Genomic DNA, 16,043 nt, shown 5'->3' on the forward strand with positions numbered 1-16,043 from the left:
TATATTTCAGTTAAAAAGTCTGTTCTGTCCTGCACACCCTGGGCTTGTGTCTGTTTCCCTTAGTGCAACTCAGGTTGGACACACCTGAGATAGGGAAGCTCCCTTGATGAAGAGGAATAGCATCTTCTTACCTGTGAGCCCTAAACCCGTGCATTGTCAGCTTGTTTCCTTCTTATTCTTTGCTTTTCTCACTTCATTTTATCTCACTTGTAGTATGAAAGACTGAGGAGAAATTTGACATATCTAAGCCTAAGGATGGCTTTGTATATTTGGCTAAGAATTGGTAATATGAATATACACACAGACGCATAGTCGGTCACTAACACAAACAGACTGGTTGTCAACAGTAATTCACCTCTTTTTGGATAACAGGTGCTCATCGAAATTAAGGTTGTGGGACATCATTCTGGGAGAGTCTACAAATAAATTTAAAAATACAGTAACCTAGGCAGTGTGTGGCTGGAAGCTTCATACTAAAATTAGACTAACTTTTCTATAAGGTATGTTACTAGGATTACAGGCCTTACTTGATTCAAGGATGAGAAATGAATCCCAAACACAATTTGCTGACTTTGTATTCATAACCTACTTTATCTTTCAGTGTTTATGTTTCGAAGATAAATGCCCTACTTAGGTATTTTGTGTGTGTTCTCGTTTTTCCGAGCGTCTGTTTGAAGGGCTCTGTTTGTTTGTTTCTCCTCTAATTGGCTGCACAGGAAGCTCCATCCTGCATCGTGAGTCTAGCATCTTGCGTTGTCTCCCGCACATCCCATTGTCTGTGCTCACACAGCATGGCCAGCGCCGCATCCGCCTCTTTCCCTGTGCGACCACTCGGAACACTGAAGCGCCCCTCCACGCGGAGCATGCGCATGGGTTCAACATCCAGTGCAGGGACGGAAAGTGGACAGGCCCGCGGCCTCACGTTACGCTAAATGGATGCTTTTCCCCCTCTTGGTTTCCCCGTTACAGATACTGCAATGAGCACCTGCTGTGCCCGCCACACGTCTTCTGGACAGGATGGGGACCCTGGGAACGGTGCACAGCCCAGTGTGGGGGTGGCATTCAAGCTCGCCGCAGAACCTGCGAGAACGGGCCTGACTGTGCAGGCTGTAACGTGGTGAGTAGTCCTCATCCCCAGCCCGCCGTCTAGAGCTGGGAGACCAGAGTCATCCAACACTGGGTGCTCTGCAAACACTGAATGCTACACTCACAAAAGATGTTTTGCAAACACAGGTGCTCTGCAGAGACTAGGTGGTCTCACTGACTAGATACACAACAAACAGGAGCTTCTCAGTAGACACTTGATGTTCTGCAAACCTAAAATGCTCTGGAAACTTGATGTGCTGGAAACTTGATACTGTGCATCTAGTGCCTATTCAGGTAGTAGATGCTGTGAATCATGTCTTTCTGGCCAAGGAGAATGTCTGGAGGAAATACTTGGAATTAAGAGTATCCTGAAGGCTGATTGGAGGAAATCTTCCCATATGGGATAAGCTGCCCCAGGAGTTTTCCAGTTCTTGTCTCTGAGCTAGTACAAAAACTTCAGCCTGCTTAACTCTGGATGCTATATTTGGTTTGGGAAATGGGATAAAATTATCAAACTGAGCCCACACTAAGTTGTTAATGTAGCATGTGGACAAACCTTAGACACTGAAGATTCACCAACTTTATGGGGCCATTATCAGAGCACATTTGGTGCCAATTTTAAGGGCATCAAAGACAACTTATGGTTTTTTTTGTCTTATGCCTCAGTGGGTCCTATTTCTCCTAACACTTTGGTCTGTCAGAATTCCACTTGTGCGAAGGTCTGATGTTGCTCTTCCTGTGCCATCTGTCAGAATGATTGAGCACCTAAGTCTGTGGGGCTTTGGCTTCATTTGCTTGCCCCCAGGGCAAACATTGCAGAGTGACTGTAGAGACAGTAGGGATGCCTTGGTGGGGAGGTTCAGCATGAGAAGGTCTGGTTGGGCATGCTTCCTTGATGATCTTCCAGTTGGTCTTTGCAGTAATTTTGTAACCTTGGCTCATGACACATAGAAGGTTTTTGTGCTGCTGTACAGTTTGTTTTAGTGAGACCTAAAAACCACACAGTTCAGATAGTCTTGGGAAATTTGGAGAGGGGAAGAGGGTTATGAGATGCTTTGTCAGATATTATACCCAACCCAAGGAGATTTTGTTATTGGGATTTGCAATTAGATTTGTTCCCCTTTGCACTGGCAAAGATATTGCAGTAGCTTTAGCAGAATCTATTACTGATTATAGAAGCACTTCTTTCCAGGTCAGCCTGAACTAACTCAACCATGGAATATCTTAGTGTTCAGTTTGCTGCTACTGCTGCTAAGTCGCTTCAGTCGTGTCCGACTCTGTGCGACCCCAGAGACGGCAGCCCACCAGGCTCCCCCGTCCCTGGGATTCTCCAGGGAAGAACACTGGAGTGGGTTGCCATTTCCTTCTCCAATACATGAAAGTGAAAAGTGAAAGTGAAGTCGCTCAGTCCTGTCTGACTCTTAGCGACCCCATGGACTGCAGCCTACCAGGCTCCTCTGTCCATAGGATTTTCCAGGCAAGAGTACTGGAGTGGGGTGCCATTGCCGTCTCTGAGTGTTCAGTTTAGGATGATGTAATTATTGATAATTCAGATACTGAGATTTAAAATTATTTATGAAAATATGACAGGTAAATCTGTGATCATTTAGAAGGTCTAGGAAACCGTTCAAATGTGGTAGGTTTGTCCTTTCTAAAATATATCAGTCCTGATCCAGATGGTTTGGCGTCTATCACTCGGGTCTCCACTCTCAAGTCAAAATTTGTCTCCTCTGCTGGTAAACCATAGGGACGGATGACCTGAGTGGAATTGCACTTTAGTTTGTAAACTTTGCACTACAAAGAACTCATAAACCATTTCAAGTCATTAATTTTCTTATTGCAAACTTACTTAAATTATTACATATAAAAAATTTAATGAAAGAAAAGTGTAGCCTGTCTCCTGTGCAGTCACTGGACTGTGTGTGTGTGTCTGTGTGTGTGTGTGTGAGATACATGTGATTATATGTGTAAAACTTGAATGTCTTCCTAAAATGCTCATGTATTTGTTTTCTTTGTGTCTAAATTTGCAGAATTTGGTTTATGGAAACTGTAACATCAGTTTTCAAATTTAGAGGAATATCAGGAGCATCTCTAAGGAGTTTAGTATAAGTTTTTAGGTATTTTAGTCTAGTTTTCTTTTTCTTCCCCTCCGTAGTTAAACTACTGGCCGTGTAATTCCTGGAGGTATTATTACGGCACACTGGAGCATTCTGTTCTTTATAGTAGAGGCACAACTTTTATTTTTTTCCCACATTTTTTTCCCTATTTATTCCACTTTCTGTCTCTTAGCGAAATGAAGGAGAGGCTTGGTTTCTTTGGCTTGCTTAGAAAACGTATCCTATCAGTTCAATTCCTAAGATGCTTATTTAAAAATAATAGCTATTTAGGTAAAGTGACATGTTGATCATATTCTAGCTGCAGTTTAGACATCTTTGGCCACAATGTATGTTTGTTTTTGATGTTTAGTCTTCTATTGAGATGGTGGCACACAGCATTGTAAATTGACCATACTCTATTATAAAATAAAAATTAAATATTGAAACAAGAGAATTAAAAAAAATACAAGGATATTTTAAATTGGTAAAAAAAAAAAAAGATGTGGCTGTAAGTATAGGTAATTTGTTGATTTTGGAGTCACACATTTTGTTATCTGCATGCCTGTGTCTGGCTGGATGACATCAGGTGATATTTCTGAATCTCTGGCTCCTCTTCTGAGAAGAGGGTGATCTTTCATCCCTCCCAGAGCCACGGTGAGTATCAAGTGCAGTGATGCCCGTGACCTCCTTCCAGAAAGTCTCAGCTTCCTTGTGAGTTCTCTTCCCTACTTTCACTTCTTTGTTATTCCTGGTCTTCAGCTGCTCCTTTGAGTTCAAGCTTGTTAAAAATTATTTATACTAATGAAATGTTATTCACACAGTAAAGGACAGACTCGTGAAAAGTATAAGAACTTAAATTTCATAAGCACAACAGCAGCCAGTAGAAAAAGTGTTGCATTCAAGTTCAAGAATGAATAGGATATAAAAGACTTGAGAATCTTTTCTTGCTCTGCCATTTTTAACTTGAAATTTCCCCAAAAATATCTCCCATGTTTCACCTGTGATATTCATATGTCCTTGTCTTTGAATAAATCTCCAAGCCTTTGTTTAAATCTCAGTAAGAGATGGTCATGGAAAAGACTCTGATGCTGGGAGGGATTGGGGGCAGGAGGAAAAGGGGACGACAGAGGATGAGATGGCTGGATGGCATCACCGACTCAATGGACGTGAGTTTGAGTGAATTCTGGGAGATGGTGATGGACAGGGAGGCCTGGGATGCTGCAATTCATGGGGTCTCAAAGAGTCGGACACGACTAAGCGACTGAACTGAACAAAACTGAACTGAAGAGATGGTCAGTCAAGAATCCTCATTGAGAACCATTAGTTTTTTTCTGTGAATCTCAGCTCTTAAAGTTCTAAATGTTGGTATCTCTTCACAATCCTGATTTTATATTTTTTTATTGTTGTTAAATATGAAGAAGTGGGCTTGCTGGGATCGGATGGTAGTTTTAGTTTTTATTGTTTGAGGAATCTCTGTGGTGTTTCGCATAGTGGCTGCACCATTTTGCATCCCCATCTATAGCATACAAGGGTTTCAATTTCTTTATATCCAAAAGAATTGAAACCAAGATCTTTAAAAGCTCTCTGAAGCACTATTCACAGTAGGCAGGATGTAGAAGCAACCTAAATGTCCATCTACAGATGACAGGATAAAGAACAGGATATACATAAAATGGAATAGCATTTAGCCTTTAAAAAGGAGGAAATTCTGTCATATGGAACAACATGGACCTTGAGGACATTATGCTAAGTGAAACTGTCCATTCACAGGAAGACAAATAGCATGTGATTCCACTTATAAGGAGGTATCTGAAACAGTCAGATACTTGGGATCAAAGACTGCAGCGGTGTTTGCCAGGGGCTGGGTGGAGAGGGAGATGGGAAGATAAAGTTTTAGTTAAGCAAGATGGACAAGTTCTAGAGGTATGCTACAACACTGTGCCTACGGTCAACAATACAGTACTGAACACTTAAAAATCTGTAAGAGGGTCGCTCACATGTTAAATCTTTATCATGTTTACCATGATAAAATAGCATCATAAAAAACAAAGATAAAAGTAAGTTCCAGATGTCAAAGGCTTGGGGGCCCCGAGCCTTGGGTTGTTTGGGGAGCTCACTGACACATGCAGAGGGAGGGCCTGGCTCTTTTGCAGCCAGTTAATTTTGTGACCCCGAGGTCTGCCCACTGTCCTCTGGGCCTCTGTCTCAAAGCTAGCTAGAGGCCATGTGTGCTGGCCCTGAAATCACTGATGCTCTGATCCTGATACCCCTTTCCTGGACCCTGGGGACACATGTGTCCTTCCCTCGTGGCTGAATCCTCTGATGAGTTTGGAATGAGATACAACAGGACACTTAATGGACAAACTCCTCCCACTTCTAAGTAAGCAGCTCTAGAACCCATATGAGCCCTGGGTCCCACTCCTAAGTAAGCTGCTCTAGAACCCGTATGAGCGCTGGGTTCCGCATCTAAGTAAGCCACTCTAGAACCCATATAAGTTGCTCTAGAACCCAAATGATCCCTGGGTCCCACTTCTAAGTAAGCTGCTCTAGAACTCATATGAGTGCTACATATGAGCAAAGGGTCCTGCTTCTGAGTAAGCTGCTCTAGAACCCGTATAAGCTGCTCTAGAATCCATATGAGCGCTGGGTCCCACTTCTGCGTAAGCTGCTCTAGCCACTCTGGAACTTGTATGAGCACCGGGCCCTGCTTCTGAGTAAGCTGCTGTAGAACCCATATGAGTGCTGGGTTTCTCTGGTCCTTGCTGCTCTTCCACAGCTCCCTTCACACCTGTGGGCTCCCAGAGCATGTGGGGAAGGCACAGGTGACAGGTGAGGAAGCTAGTGTCACACCCCAGCTCTGCCTGTAAGTACGCAGGGCGCTTGGGGCCCTGTTCCATGTCTCCAGTCAGCATCCTTGAATGCAATCCCCTGGCTGTCTGGGAGGATGCACAGAATGTATGAGACATATGTTTATATATCATTGCTCAGTAACAAACCCAACAAGGCAAACTGAAATAGAAAATGTCACCATCATTATTGAAGCTTCCCAGGTGGCGCTAGTGGTAAAGAATCTACCTGCAATGCCAGAGACCACGGTTCAGTCCCTGGGTCAATCACTGGAGGGGGAAATGGCAGTCCAGTCCAGTATTCTTGCCTGGAGAATTCCATGGACAGTGGAGCCTGGTGGGCTACAGTTCATGGGGCCACAAAGAGGCGAACATGACTGAGGATCCACCCACTGTCACCATTATTGGCATCAAGTCATAGTCTTGGGGACACATCTTCTATTCTTGAATAATATACCATTAGCAACTCACATTTTATTTTTTTCTATTTAAAATTACTTGTATATTCATATTTGTATAATTTATAATTTGTATTTGTATAAATATAGAAATTTATATTAAATGTAAGTTATTTATGTTACATGAGGTTGGCACATGTGTTCAGTTGCTCAGTCATGTCCAGATCTTTGCGACTCCAGGGACTGTAGCCCACCAGACTCCTCTGTCCGTAGGATTCTCCAGGCAAGATTACTGGAGTGGGTTGCCATTTCCTTTTCCAGGGGATCTTTCCAACCCAGAGATCAAATCCTGGTCTCCTGCATTGCAGGCGGATTGTGTATCAACTAAGCTACCAGGGAAGCCCAAGGTTGACATATGGGTTTCACTTTTAACCTCTTTCAATAATAGCTGATAACCATAATGATGCTTGTTAGATCAAGTCTTACAAATCCTAACTTACTGCATAATGTCACACAAATTATTGAAATGAGGTGATGATTAGACATACTCGAGTTGTTATCTAGTCAGGTTATGATAGACTGAAATCCTGTGTCATTTAACAAAGCTCTCATAGTAAACCTGGATAGCAGTAGTAAAAATAAAAGTCACTCAGTCGTGTCCGACTCTTTGTGACCCAATGGACTGAGTAGTCCATGGAATTCTCCAGGCCAGAATACTGGAGTGGTAGCCTTTCCCTTCTCCAGGGGATCTTCCCAACCCAGGGATCGAACCCAGGTCTCCTGCATTGCAGGCGGATTCTTGACCAGCTGAGCCACAAGGGAAACCCACAAGGGACAGCAGTAGAAACCAGGGGAAACGATGCTCTTTACTGAGCACCTGCTGAGAGCTGGATGCAGTCTATCGGCCTCTTGTTCTATGCAACCACTCTGTAAATGTGACTCAACTACACCAGTGCTTATGGATGAAGCCTAGTGAGACAACCCAGGGGTTAAACTGCCCGAGGGTACTGTGCCTGTCCCTAGAGGAGGAGGGCAGAAGTGTCTCCATTCTAGTATCTCCTCCTCTTCTACTTGCAGGAAGATGGGCTGAGAGAAAATCAGTGTCTGTTCCAGGTCTCCTGCCGGGATTTAAGCCTAGATCACAGCAGTGCCTTGGAACTGTGAGGATATAGTTATATTACTTAATTAGATCATTTTAGAATAGGCACTTTGGGCTCAATTATATTTGGCATATTTTTACTTCATTTCTAACCTTGTTTTTCTTGTTGTTCAGTTTCTCAGCCGTGTCTGACTTTGCAACCCTATGGACTGCAGCATGCCAGGCTTCCCTGTCCTTCACCATCTCCCAGAGCTTGCTCAAACTCATGTCCATTGAGTTGGTGATGCCATCCAACAATCTTGTCCTCTGTCATCCCCTTCTTCTCCTGCCTTCAATCTTTCCCAGCATCACGGTTTTTAAGTCAGCTCTTCACAACAGGTAGCCAAAGTATTGGAGCTTCAGCTTCAGCATCAGTCCTTCCAGTGAATATTCAGGACTGATTCCCTTTAGGATGGACTGGTTTGATCTCCTTGCAGTCCAAGGGACTCTCAAGAGTCTTCTCCAACACCACAGTTCCAAAGCATCAATTCTGCAGCACTTAGCCTTCTTTAGAGTCCAACTCTCACATCCATACATGACTACTGGGAAAACCATAGCTTTGATTATATGGACCTTTGGCAGAGTAATGCCTCTGCTTTTTAATATGCTGTCTAGGTTGGTCATAGCTTTTCTTCCAAGGATCAAGTGTCTTTTAATTTCATGGCTGCAATCACCATCTGCAGTGATTTTGGAAAATAAAGCCTGTCACTGTTTCCATTGTTTCCCCATCTATTTGCCATGGGACAGGATGCCATAATCATTTTTTGAATGTTGAGTTATAAGCCAGCTTTTTCACTTTCCTCTTTCACTTTCATCAAGAGGCTCTTTAGTTATTCACTTTCTTCCATAAGGGTGGTATTATCTGCATATCTGAAGTTATTGATATTTCTCTCAGCAATCTTGATTCCAGCTTGTGCTTCATCCATCCCATCATTTTGCATGATGTACTCTGCATAGAAGTTATATAAGCAGAGTCACAATATACAGCCTTGACGTACTCCTTTCCCAATTTGGAACCAGTCTGTTGTTCCATGTTCGGTTCTAACTTGCTTACTGACCTATGTACAGATTTCTCAGGAGGCAGGTCAGGTGGTCTGGTATTCCCATCTGTTTCAGAATTTTCCACTGTTTGTTGTGATCCACAAAGTCAAGGGCTTTAGTGTAGTCAATGAAGCAGAAGTATATGTTTTATCTAGAATTTTTTTGCTTTTTCTATGATCCAGCAGATGTTGACAGTTTGATCTCTCTATCCTCTGCCTTTTCTAAATCCAGTTTGAACATCTGGAAGTTCTCAGTTCATGTACCGTTCAAGTGTAATGTGGTGAATTTTGAGCATTACTGTACTAGCATGTGAGATGAGTGCAATTATGCGGTAGTTTGCACATTCTTTGGCATTGTCATTCTTTGGGATTGGAATGAAAACTGACCTTTTCCAGTCCTGTGGCCACTGCTGAGTTTTCCAGATTTGCTGGCATATTGAGTGCAGCACTTTCACAGCATCATCTTTTAGGATTTGAAATAGCTCAACTGGAATTCCGTCACCTCTGCTAGCTTTGTTTTTCCTGATGCTTCCTAAGGCCCACTTGACTTCCCACTCCAAGATATTTGGCTCTAGGTGAGTGATCACACCAATAACCATCAAGGTAATCATTACATTAAGTTTTACAAATCATAACTTACTGCGTAATATCAAATGAAATGTTGGAACTATAACCAAGCAACCTGGAGTTTTATTTAGGTGTGTTATGATAGACTGAAATTCTGTGTTCCCTAATCAAATAATTCAGTTTTATTGAGCTCCTACTGGGTGTGATGCATTGTTCTGTTCTCACTGTGTCCCTTCTAGGCAGTTTTCATTAGTACCTCCATGGGGAGATGGGGAAACTCAACTTGAGAAAGATTAATGAACTTGGCCAGTACCCTGCTGTAGTGGGTAACTGGGCCAGCATTTGAGAACTGGTTCTTTGGGTACAAATAGAATACACTGATGCAACTGCCTTTGCACATTTTTTTGCTTAATGTTAAATGATAAGACCTTATTTTTCTTTACTCTTATGAAGTACAAATTGTACCTCAAAAAAAAAGAAGACCTTTTTTTTTTTTTTTTTTTGTCTTTCCATAACCCTCCCCTAGTTCATTAGCTTCCTTGATGTCCATAATATTGCAGTCATATCCTTTTGCCAGCCCCCAGGATGAGAGTTCCATGTAGAGATTCTCATGAGCATGGAAATGAATGGAAGGTGAACTCATAACCCAAATCTTACTTCTCTGTTTTGGCTGAAAATTGCAACATACAAAAGGAAGAAAGACAGGGCTTCCATGGTAGTGCAGTGGATAAGAATCAGCCTACCAATGCAAGAGACATAGGTTTGATCCCTGGTCCAGGATCATCCTACCTGTTTCCTACCTGTTGGTAAGCAACTAAGCCCATGCACCACAGCTACTGAGCCTGAGCCCTAGATCCCACCAGCTGCAACTACTGAAGCCCGTGCGCCCAGAACCTGCGCTCCGCAGCAAGAGGAGCTCCTGCCATAAGGAGCCCACACATTGCAATGAAGAGCAGCCGCCACTCACTGCAAGTAGAGAAAGCCTGAGGGCAGCAGCAAGGACCCAGCAGAGGCAAAATCAATACATAAGTTTCTTTAAAAACACCAAGGAAGGCATAAAATATTACAGTATATATAGAGTTGCTTCTTAAGTTCATGTAATTCCGAATTCCCTCAAAGGTTTAGCAGAAGAATAAAGCTAAAGACAGTGTCACATACACTAAGATAATTCAAAAACAAAAACAGTCTTAGTCCTGCCAGCACTATATTTATTACTGAAATATCACACCCAGTGTAAAGCAGTTGACAAAAGCCATGATTTCAGATATCAGCAGGGAGTAGAGGAGGGAGATCTATTTTCTAGATACAAAAGAACTGGACCACAGAAGGCCCTGAAAGGTCAGGAATAAAGACATCAAAATCAATACAAGCTGTCAAAAGGGCTTCTGGGAGGGTTAATCAGAGTTGATATAACACATTGGAAATTGTTTGAATCGAGTAATGGCACCTGTATAGTTAAAGCTATGGTTTTTCCAGTAGTCATGTACGAATGTGAGTTGGACCACAAAGAAGACTGAGCGCTGAAGAATTGATACTTTCGAATAGTAGTGGTGGAGAAGACGCTTGCAAGTCTCTTGGACTGCAAGAAGGTCAAACCAGTCAATCCTAAAGAAAGTCAATCCTGAATATTCACTGGACAGACTGATGCTGAAAGTGAAGCTTCAATACTTTGGCCATCTGATGCAAAGATCTGACTCACTGGAAAAGACCCTAAGGCTGGGAAAAATTGAGGGTAAGAATAGAAGGGGGTGACAGAGGATAAGATGGTTAGATAGTATCACTGATTCAGTGGACATTAGTCTGAACAAACTTTGGGAGATAATGAAGGACAGAGAAGCCCGGTATGCTGAAATACATGGAGTGGCACAGAGTTGGATCAACTTAGTGACTGAACAACAAATGTCATCGTGGATACATTTAGAAACAAGTAAGCCCTGGCAATTGGCAGTTTAAATAGATTGCACTGTATGAAAATAATAACAATATTACAAAATAACTGGGTTTTGTGTAGCACATTGGATTTCTCAAAATATGAGGTTATCTCATATGTTCCTGATTTTCCAAATAAGAAAATCACGGCTCAGGGAAAATCATTTGTGTACGCAAAACCCCGAAGTTGACAGAGTAAGACCTTGGGTGCAGGTCTTCTCGCCTTAAGATGCTGGAAAGTCCAGGATGCTGTGGCCTCCTCAGAAGATACTGGGGTAAGAACTAATCATTCTACAGGAGGTAGTAACCCCACCCACAAATTAACAACCACAAGTTAATAACCCCATCCACAAAGTAATAACCCTGCCCACGAAGCTGGATTAATTTCCTTCTATATTGATAAAGTTATTTTTAGTCCACCCGCGCCCCCTGTGCCCGACAATTTTTTTAGTGCTAAAATACCTTTCCTTGTGGCTCAGAAGGTAAGGAATCTACTTGCAGTGTTGGAGACCTGGGTTCGATCCCTGGGTTGGAAAGATCCCCTGGAGAAGGGAAAGGCTACCCACTCCAGTATTCTGGCCTGGAGAATTCCATGGACAGAGGAGCCTGTCAGGCTACAGTCCAGGGGCTCACAAAGAGTCAGAAACGACTGAGCAACTTTCACTGCTTTCAAAATATCTTTAAGAGGTGACACTAGTAATAAAGAATCTGCCTACCATTGCAGGAGATGCAAGATACATGGTTTCAATTCCTGGGTTGGGAAGATCCTCTGGAGAAGGAAATGGCAACCCACTCCAGTATTCTTGCTTGGAGAATCCCATGGACAGAGGAGCCTGGTGGGCTACTGTCCGTGGGGTCGCAAAGAGTCAGACACGGCTGAGCACGCACACATTCTACCACACATCCCTTCAAGAGAATAACGACCTCCTTGCAGGGGCACCCACTTCTCCTCAGATGGGGCAGCTCGCACCTCCTTTCTGCAGAAAATAGGAAGGACACCTTAGCTGGGAGAGAAGGAAGTTTTTAAACCTGAAAAGTAGTCTGCGTCCTGGTGTGTGTCGGCCAGTTTCCTTTGCACTCCTGTTTCGCATTTCCTCACTTGGAAAGGTGATTTTCTAGGGCTCCGTGGTCCTGCTGTGGAGAACAGGAACTTTCCTCTGAGGAGGGGCAAGCACGTTTTCTCTTGGGCCTGTTGTTTTTGTTTGCTTTTGTTATCGTTTGGACGATGTAAGCCCAGCATATGCTAGACAGAGGCGCTTGCATGTTGCCAGTTTACACTAAGCTGTGTTGTTCAAAGGGTTATTATTTCACTTCTACCAAAATCCACTTCTGCACGTTTGTCTATTTCCCCAGCAATACCTTGAAGGCTCGGTCACAAACGCTGGCCCGCCATCTGTGCTGCTTACTCGGGCTTTTCACTGAGCTGCAGGAAGCTCCTGTCTAGTCTCTCAGCAATGTCTGATTCGTTTGCAACCCCATGGACTGTAGCCCGCCCGGCTCTTCTGTCCATGGGATTTCCAAGGCAAGAATACTGGAGTGGGTTGACATTTCTTCCTACAGAACATCTTTTCAATCCAGGGATCGAACCCCAGTCTCCTGTGTCTCCTGCACTGTCAGGCAGATTCTTTACCACTGAGCCACCAGGGAAGCCTGAAAGCTCTGCTTACGTTAATAAGTCAGTCAGTGGCCCTTCTGGGTTAAATACAACTAGCTTTATCCATTGTTTATGAAGATCAGATCAGATCAGTCGCTCAGTCGTGTCCGACTCTTTGCGACCCCATGAATTGCAGCACGCCAGGCCTCCCTGTCCATCACCAACTCCCGGAGTTCATTCAGACTCATGTCCATCGAGTCGGTGATGCCATCCAGCCATCTCATCCTCTGTTGTCCCCTTCTCCTCCTGCCCCCAATCCCTCCCAGCATCAGAGTCTTTTCCAATGAGTCAACTCTCGCATGAGGTGGCCAAACTACTGGAGTTTCAGCTTTAGCATCATTCCTTCCAAAGAAATCCCAGGGCTGATCTCCTTCAGAATGGACTGGTTGGATCTCCTTGCAGTCCCTTTTCATAATTCTAAAAAGGCTGTTCTCTGAAATACAATTTAATAAAATTAAGTGCAAATCAAATAGTTGATACTTACTCAATGGAAACATTGAAAATTTTTTATAAATAAAAATAATATATGTACATTTCATCACCATCACTTGCCCACTGCACTGTGCTTGTAAAATGCTTTCACTTGTACTTCTACGTATTATTCTGTGAGGGGAATGATGGATCTCTCTAGCTGAAACTAGATATTACACCTTCCTAAGCATGGGAATGCAAAATTGGCTTTGTTTTGTTATTTGAGATCTCAGTGAAAAGCTTGCATATATGAAAGATTGTCAGCTTAAAAATGCCAGAATTTGTTGAAAGAGGCTTGAATATTTTTAAAAAGTTAATATCAGTACATGCAGTCAAGTGGTACAGCAGATAACTGAAAACATGTAAGCATTCTGAAATTTAGAACTGGAAGTGTGGCCATCAAGTCTAAGAATGATGTACGATGCAGATGGAAAGAAAAGAAAATGATGGATTACAGGACTTAATCCATCAAAAGCCTGCCTCTAGAACATACGAATTATGCTACCATCTCTGGAAACTAATTGATATGGAGATCTGGACTAGTTCACAAAAGTGTTTTCGTTACAGTGTTGGAAGAGGCTATTGCCCAGATTTCTTTGGCTTTACAGAAAATTGGGGTTGTTTCTGCCTGTAACAATTCAAATAGAGTGATTGCAACATTAATTGAAAAAGAAACACTTTGCTGAAGATTTTCTGTTGTAAAAATGACTTTAGTGACACATAAACACACACACAGGCTCTTTCTTTACCGGTTGCTAATACATTCCATGATAAAGATTTTCCAATACCTGATTTTAAAATACCTGAAATTAACTTATGGAAACAGAAACAGTATTCTCAGCCATAACAATTGCCACTCAATGACCATGAGTTTAAAAATCTTTTGTAGACCTACACAAATACACAGTACACAAATAAGAAACATATTCTAAAGATGTTAGTAAATACTCAACTAGAGGAATTGAACCCGTGCCCCCTGCAATGGAAGCGTGGAGTTTAAACCACTGGACCACCAAGCATGTCCCCCAGGCTCCTGTTTCAAATGATGCCAGAGTTTTAACTGCTGCAAATGAGTAATGAAATGTGACTTTGTAAATTTAAAGCCTTAGTAGAAGTTCCTATAACAACAGTCAGGGAATATTCTTTTCCAAATGCATCTTCAGTCTTTGATCATTGGCCTGCTGACACTTTTGGTTAATCGTGGATTATGCGTAGGTGCTTTATTTGACTTGATGTCTCTGCCACACTGGGCATTTATTTCTAGTTAATTACTGTAGTTCACCTTGTTTCCTTGTAGTCGCACCAGGCGCTTGCCACTGCAATTAAAGAGAATGGTCTCTTGGCGTCTGAACAGGCTTTGATTGTTCCTAGTTTTTAAAAAAGCAATTTAGCTATCCCATCAAATTGGCCTTTAAATGATGCTGTCATTTGGAGATGAGGACTTCCTGTCCTCTGTATGCAGTTCGTAACGAGGATGTGCTGTTGCCTTAGGGTCCTTCCCTCTCCCTGTGTTGTTCACAATGTACTTTAGTACCAGTGTTGATTTAGCACGAGTAGTGTGTTGTAGAAATAGTTCACACGTATACTAGGGCAACCAAAGAGTTTTAACACAAGTTTTGGTCATATTGATACTTGTCATTTGGCTTTACTGGTGGCAAACAGTTTTCCCTTTTAGGGGAAGTAACATAAGTGTTTAATTATATCAACAGTATGATTTAATTGGTGTTTTGCCTAAGATTTGCATTTCCCCCTTTTTTTTATTATTTCATCTGAATGCCTCCAATGGAATTATTGAACATGTATAATTTCAGTTGTTAGAACAATGTGCATACATAATAATTTTCAAAGCAACTTGTAATTAAGTAAAGAAGGAACTAACAGATATTGGAACATGAAAAAAATGGTTTTAAAACATTAAATATTTTTCCCAGATGCCATGGTTTCTTTCTTCCCAAGTGTTATCCTTTTATTAATCCTTGAATTTTCGAAGAACAAGAGCCTAGCTCAGAACTCTTCAATGTGAATACAAGCAAGAGGCTGCTGCTACATTTTGATTTTTTTGGTTAATATTTCTGAGTAGAAATGCAAGGTTCTATTTAGAAGCCTTCAACGTTGGGCAGAAAAAATTTTTTAAAGCTGAACGGTTTTGCTCTGTGGTCTGAGGATGTGCTGAAATCGCACACGTTCTTAGAACAGTTGTCTGTTCATTTTACTACTTGGCATTTTTTTTTTTTTCCCAGATCCGTTTGATTTGCAGAATCTCATGAGGTTCTGGTTTGAAAGAAGTAGTTGCAGGAAAGGCTGTTGAAGACGGAGTTGGCTTGCACTGTGTCACGTTCTTGCGTTATTATATAAGCCAAGCTGCGTGAGAAAGCAGAATCCTCCACATTAGTATTTGGCATCTTGCTTCTATCATGATGGGGAAGGTTTTCCACATCTGTTCCAGTCTATCCTAGTCCCGTGAAATTGCCCAGTTTGCAGCTATTAAAAAGCAGTCTTCCAAGGAACCCGAGTGTCATCATGCTGGGAGAAAGAAACGGCAGTGGCTAAAAAAAGGAAGCTGTGGAATCTACCTTATAAAATCATTCAGGCTCCCTCAAAGCATGTGAGCCGTCGCCTCTCAAAGAGAGAGACAAAAATAGCAGGGGCAAACGGATGGAATCCAGATCTTAGGAGGAGCCCTCTGATGTTAGCCTGGCGGTTATGAAGCTGATTAATTGATTTCCTTCTCTTATCTTCTTGTCACGGCTAATAGCTTTTAGGGATAAGCTCTGACATCCGAAAGCGAAGGGTGGAAGGGAGCTTGACCTGTTACATG

General features: G+C 42.4%; 1 protein-coding gene across 6 annotated transcripts in view; it reads left to right on the forward strand.

The window, feature by feature from the left end:
* Positions 1-16,043, forward strand: part of SEMA5A (semaphorin 5A) — a 572,726-nt gene that overhangs the window by 499,733 nt on the left and 56,950 nt on the right. For 5 of the 6 annotated variants that reach the window (XM_070774864.1, XM_070774868.1, XM_070774863.1 and 2 more), the window contains 2 exons: positions 717-734; positions 970-1,117. In XM_070774864.1, coding sequence (XP_070630965.1) covers positions 717-734; positions 970-1,117 — 166 coding nt within the window. The remainder of the gene's footprint in view (positions 1-716; positions 735-969; positions 1,118-16,043) is intronic. The other variant, XM_070774867.1, reaches the window with a different exon arrangement.

This window comes from Bos indicus, chromosome 20 (genome assembly GCF_029378745.1).
Source record: "Bos indicus isolate NIAB-ARS_2022 breed Sahiwal x Tharparkar chromosome 20, NIAB-ARS_B.indTharparkar_mat_pri_1.0, whole genome shotgun sequence".
NCBI lineage: Eukaryota > Metazoa > Chordata > Mammalia > Artiodactyla > Bovidae > Bos > Bos indicus.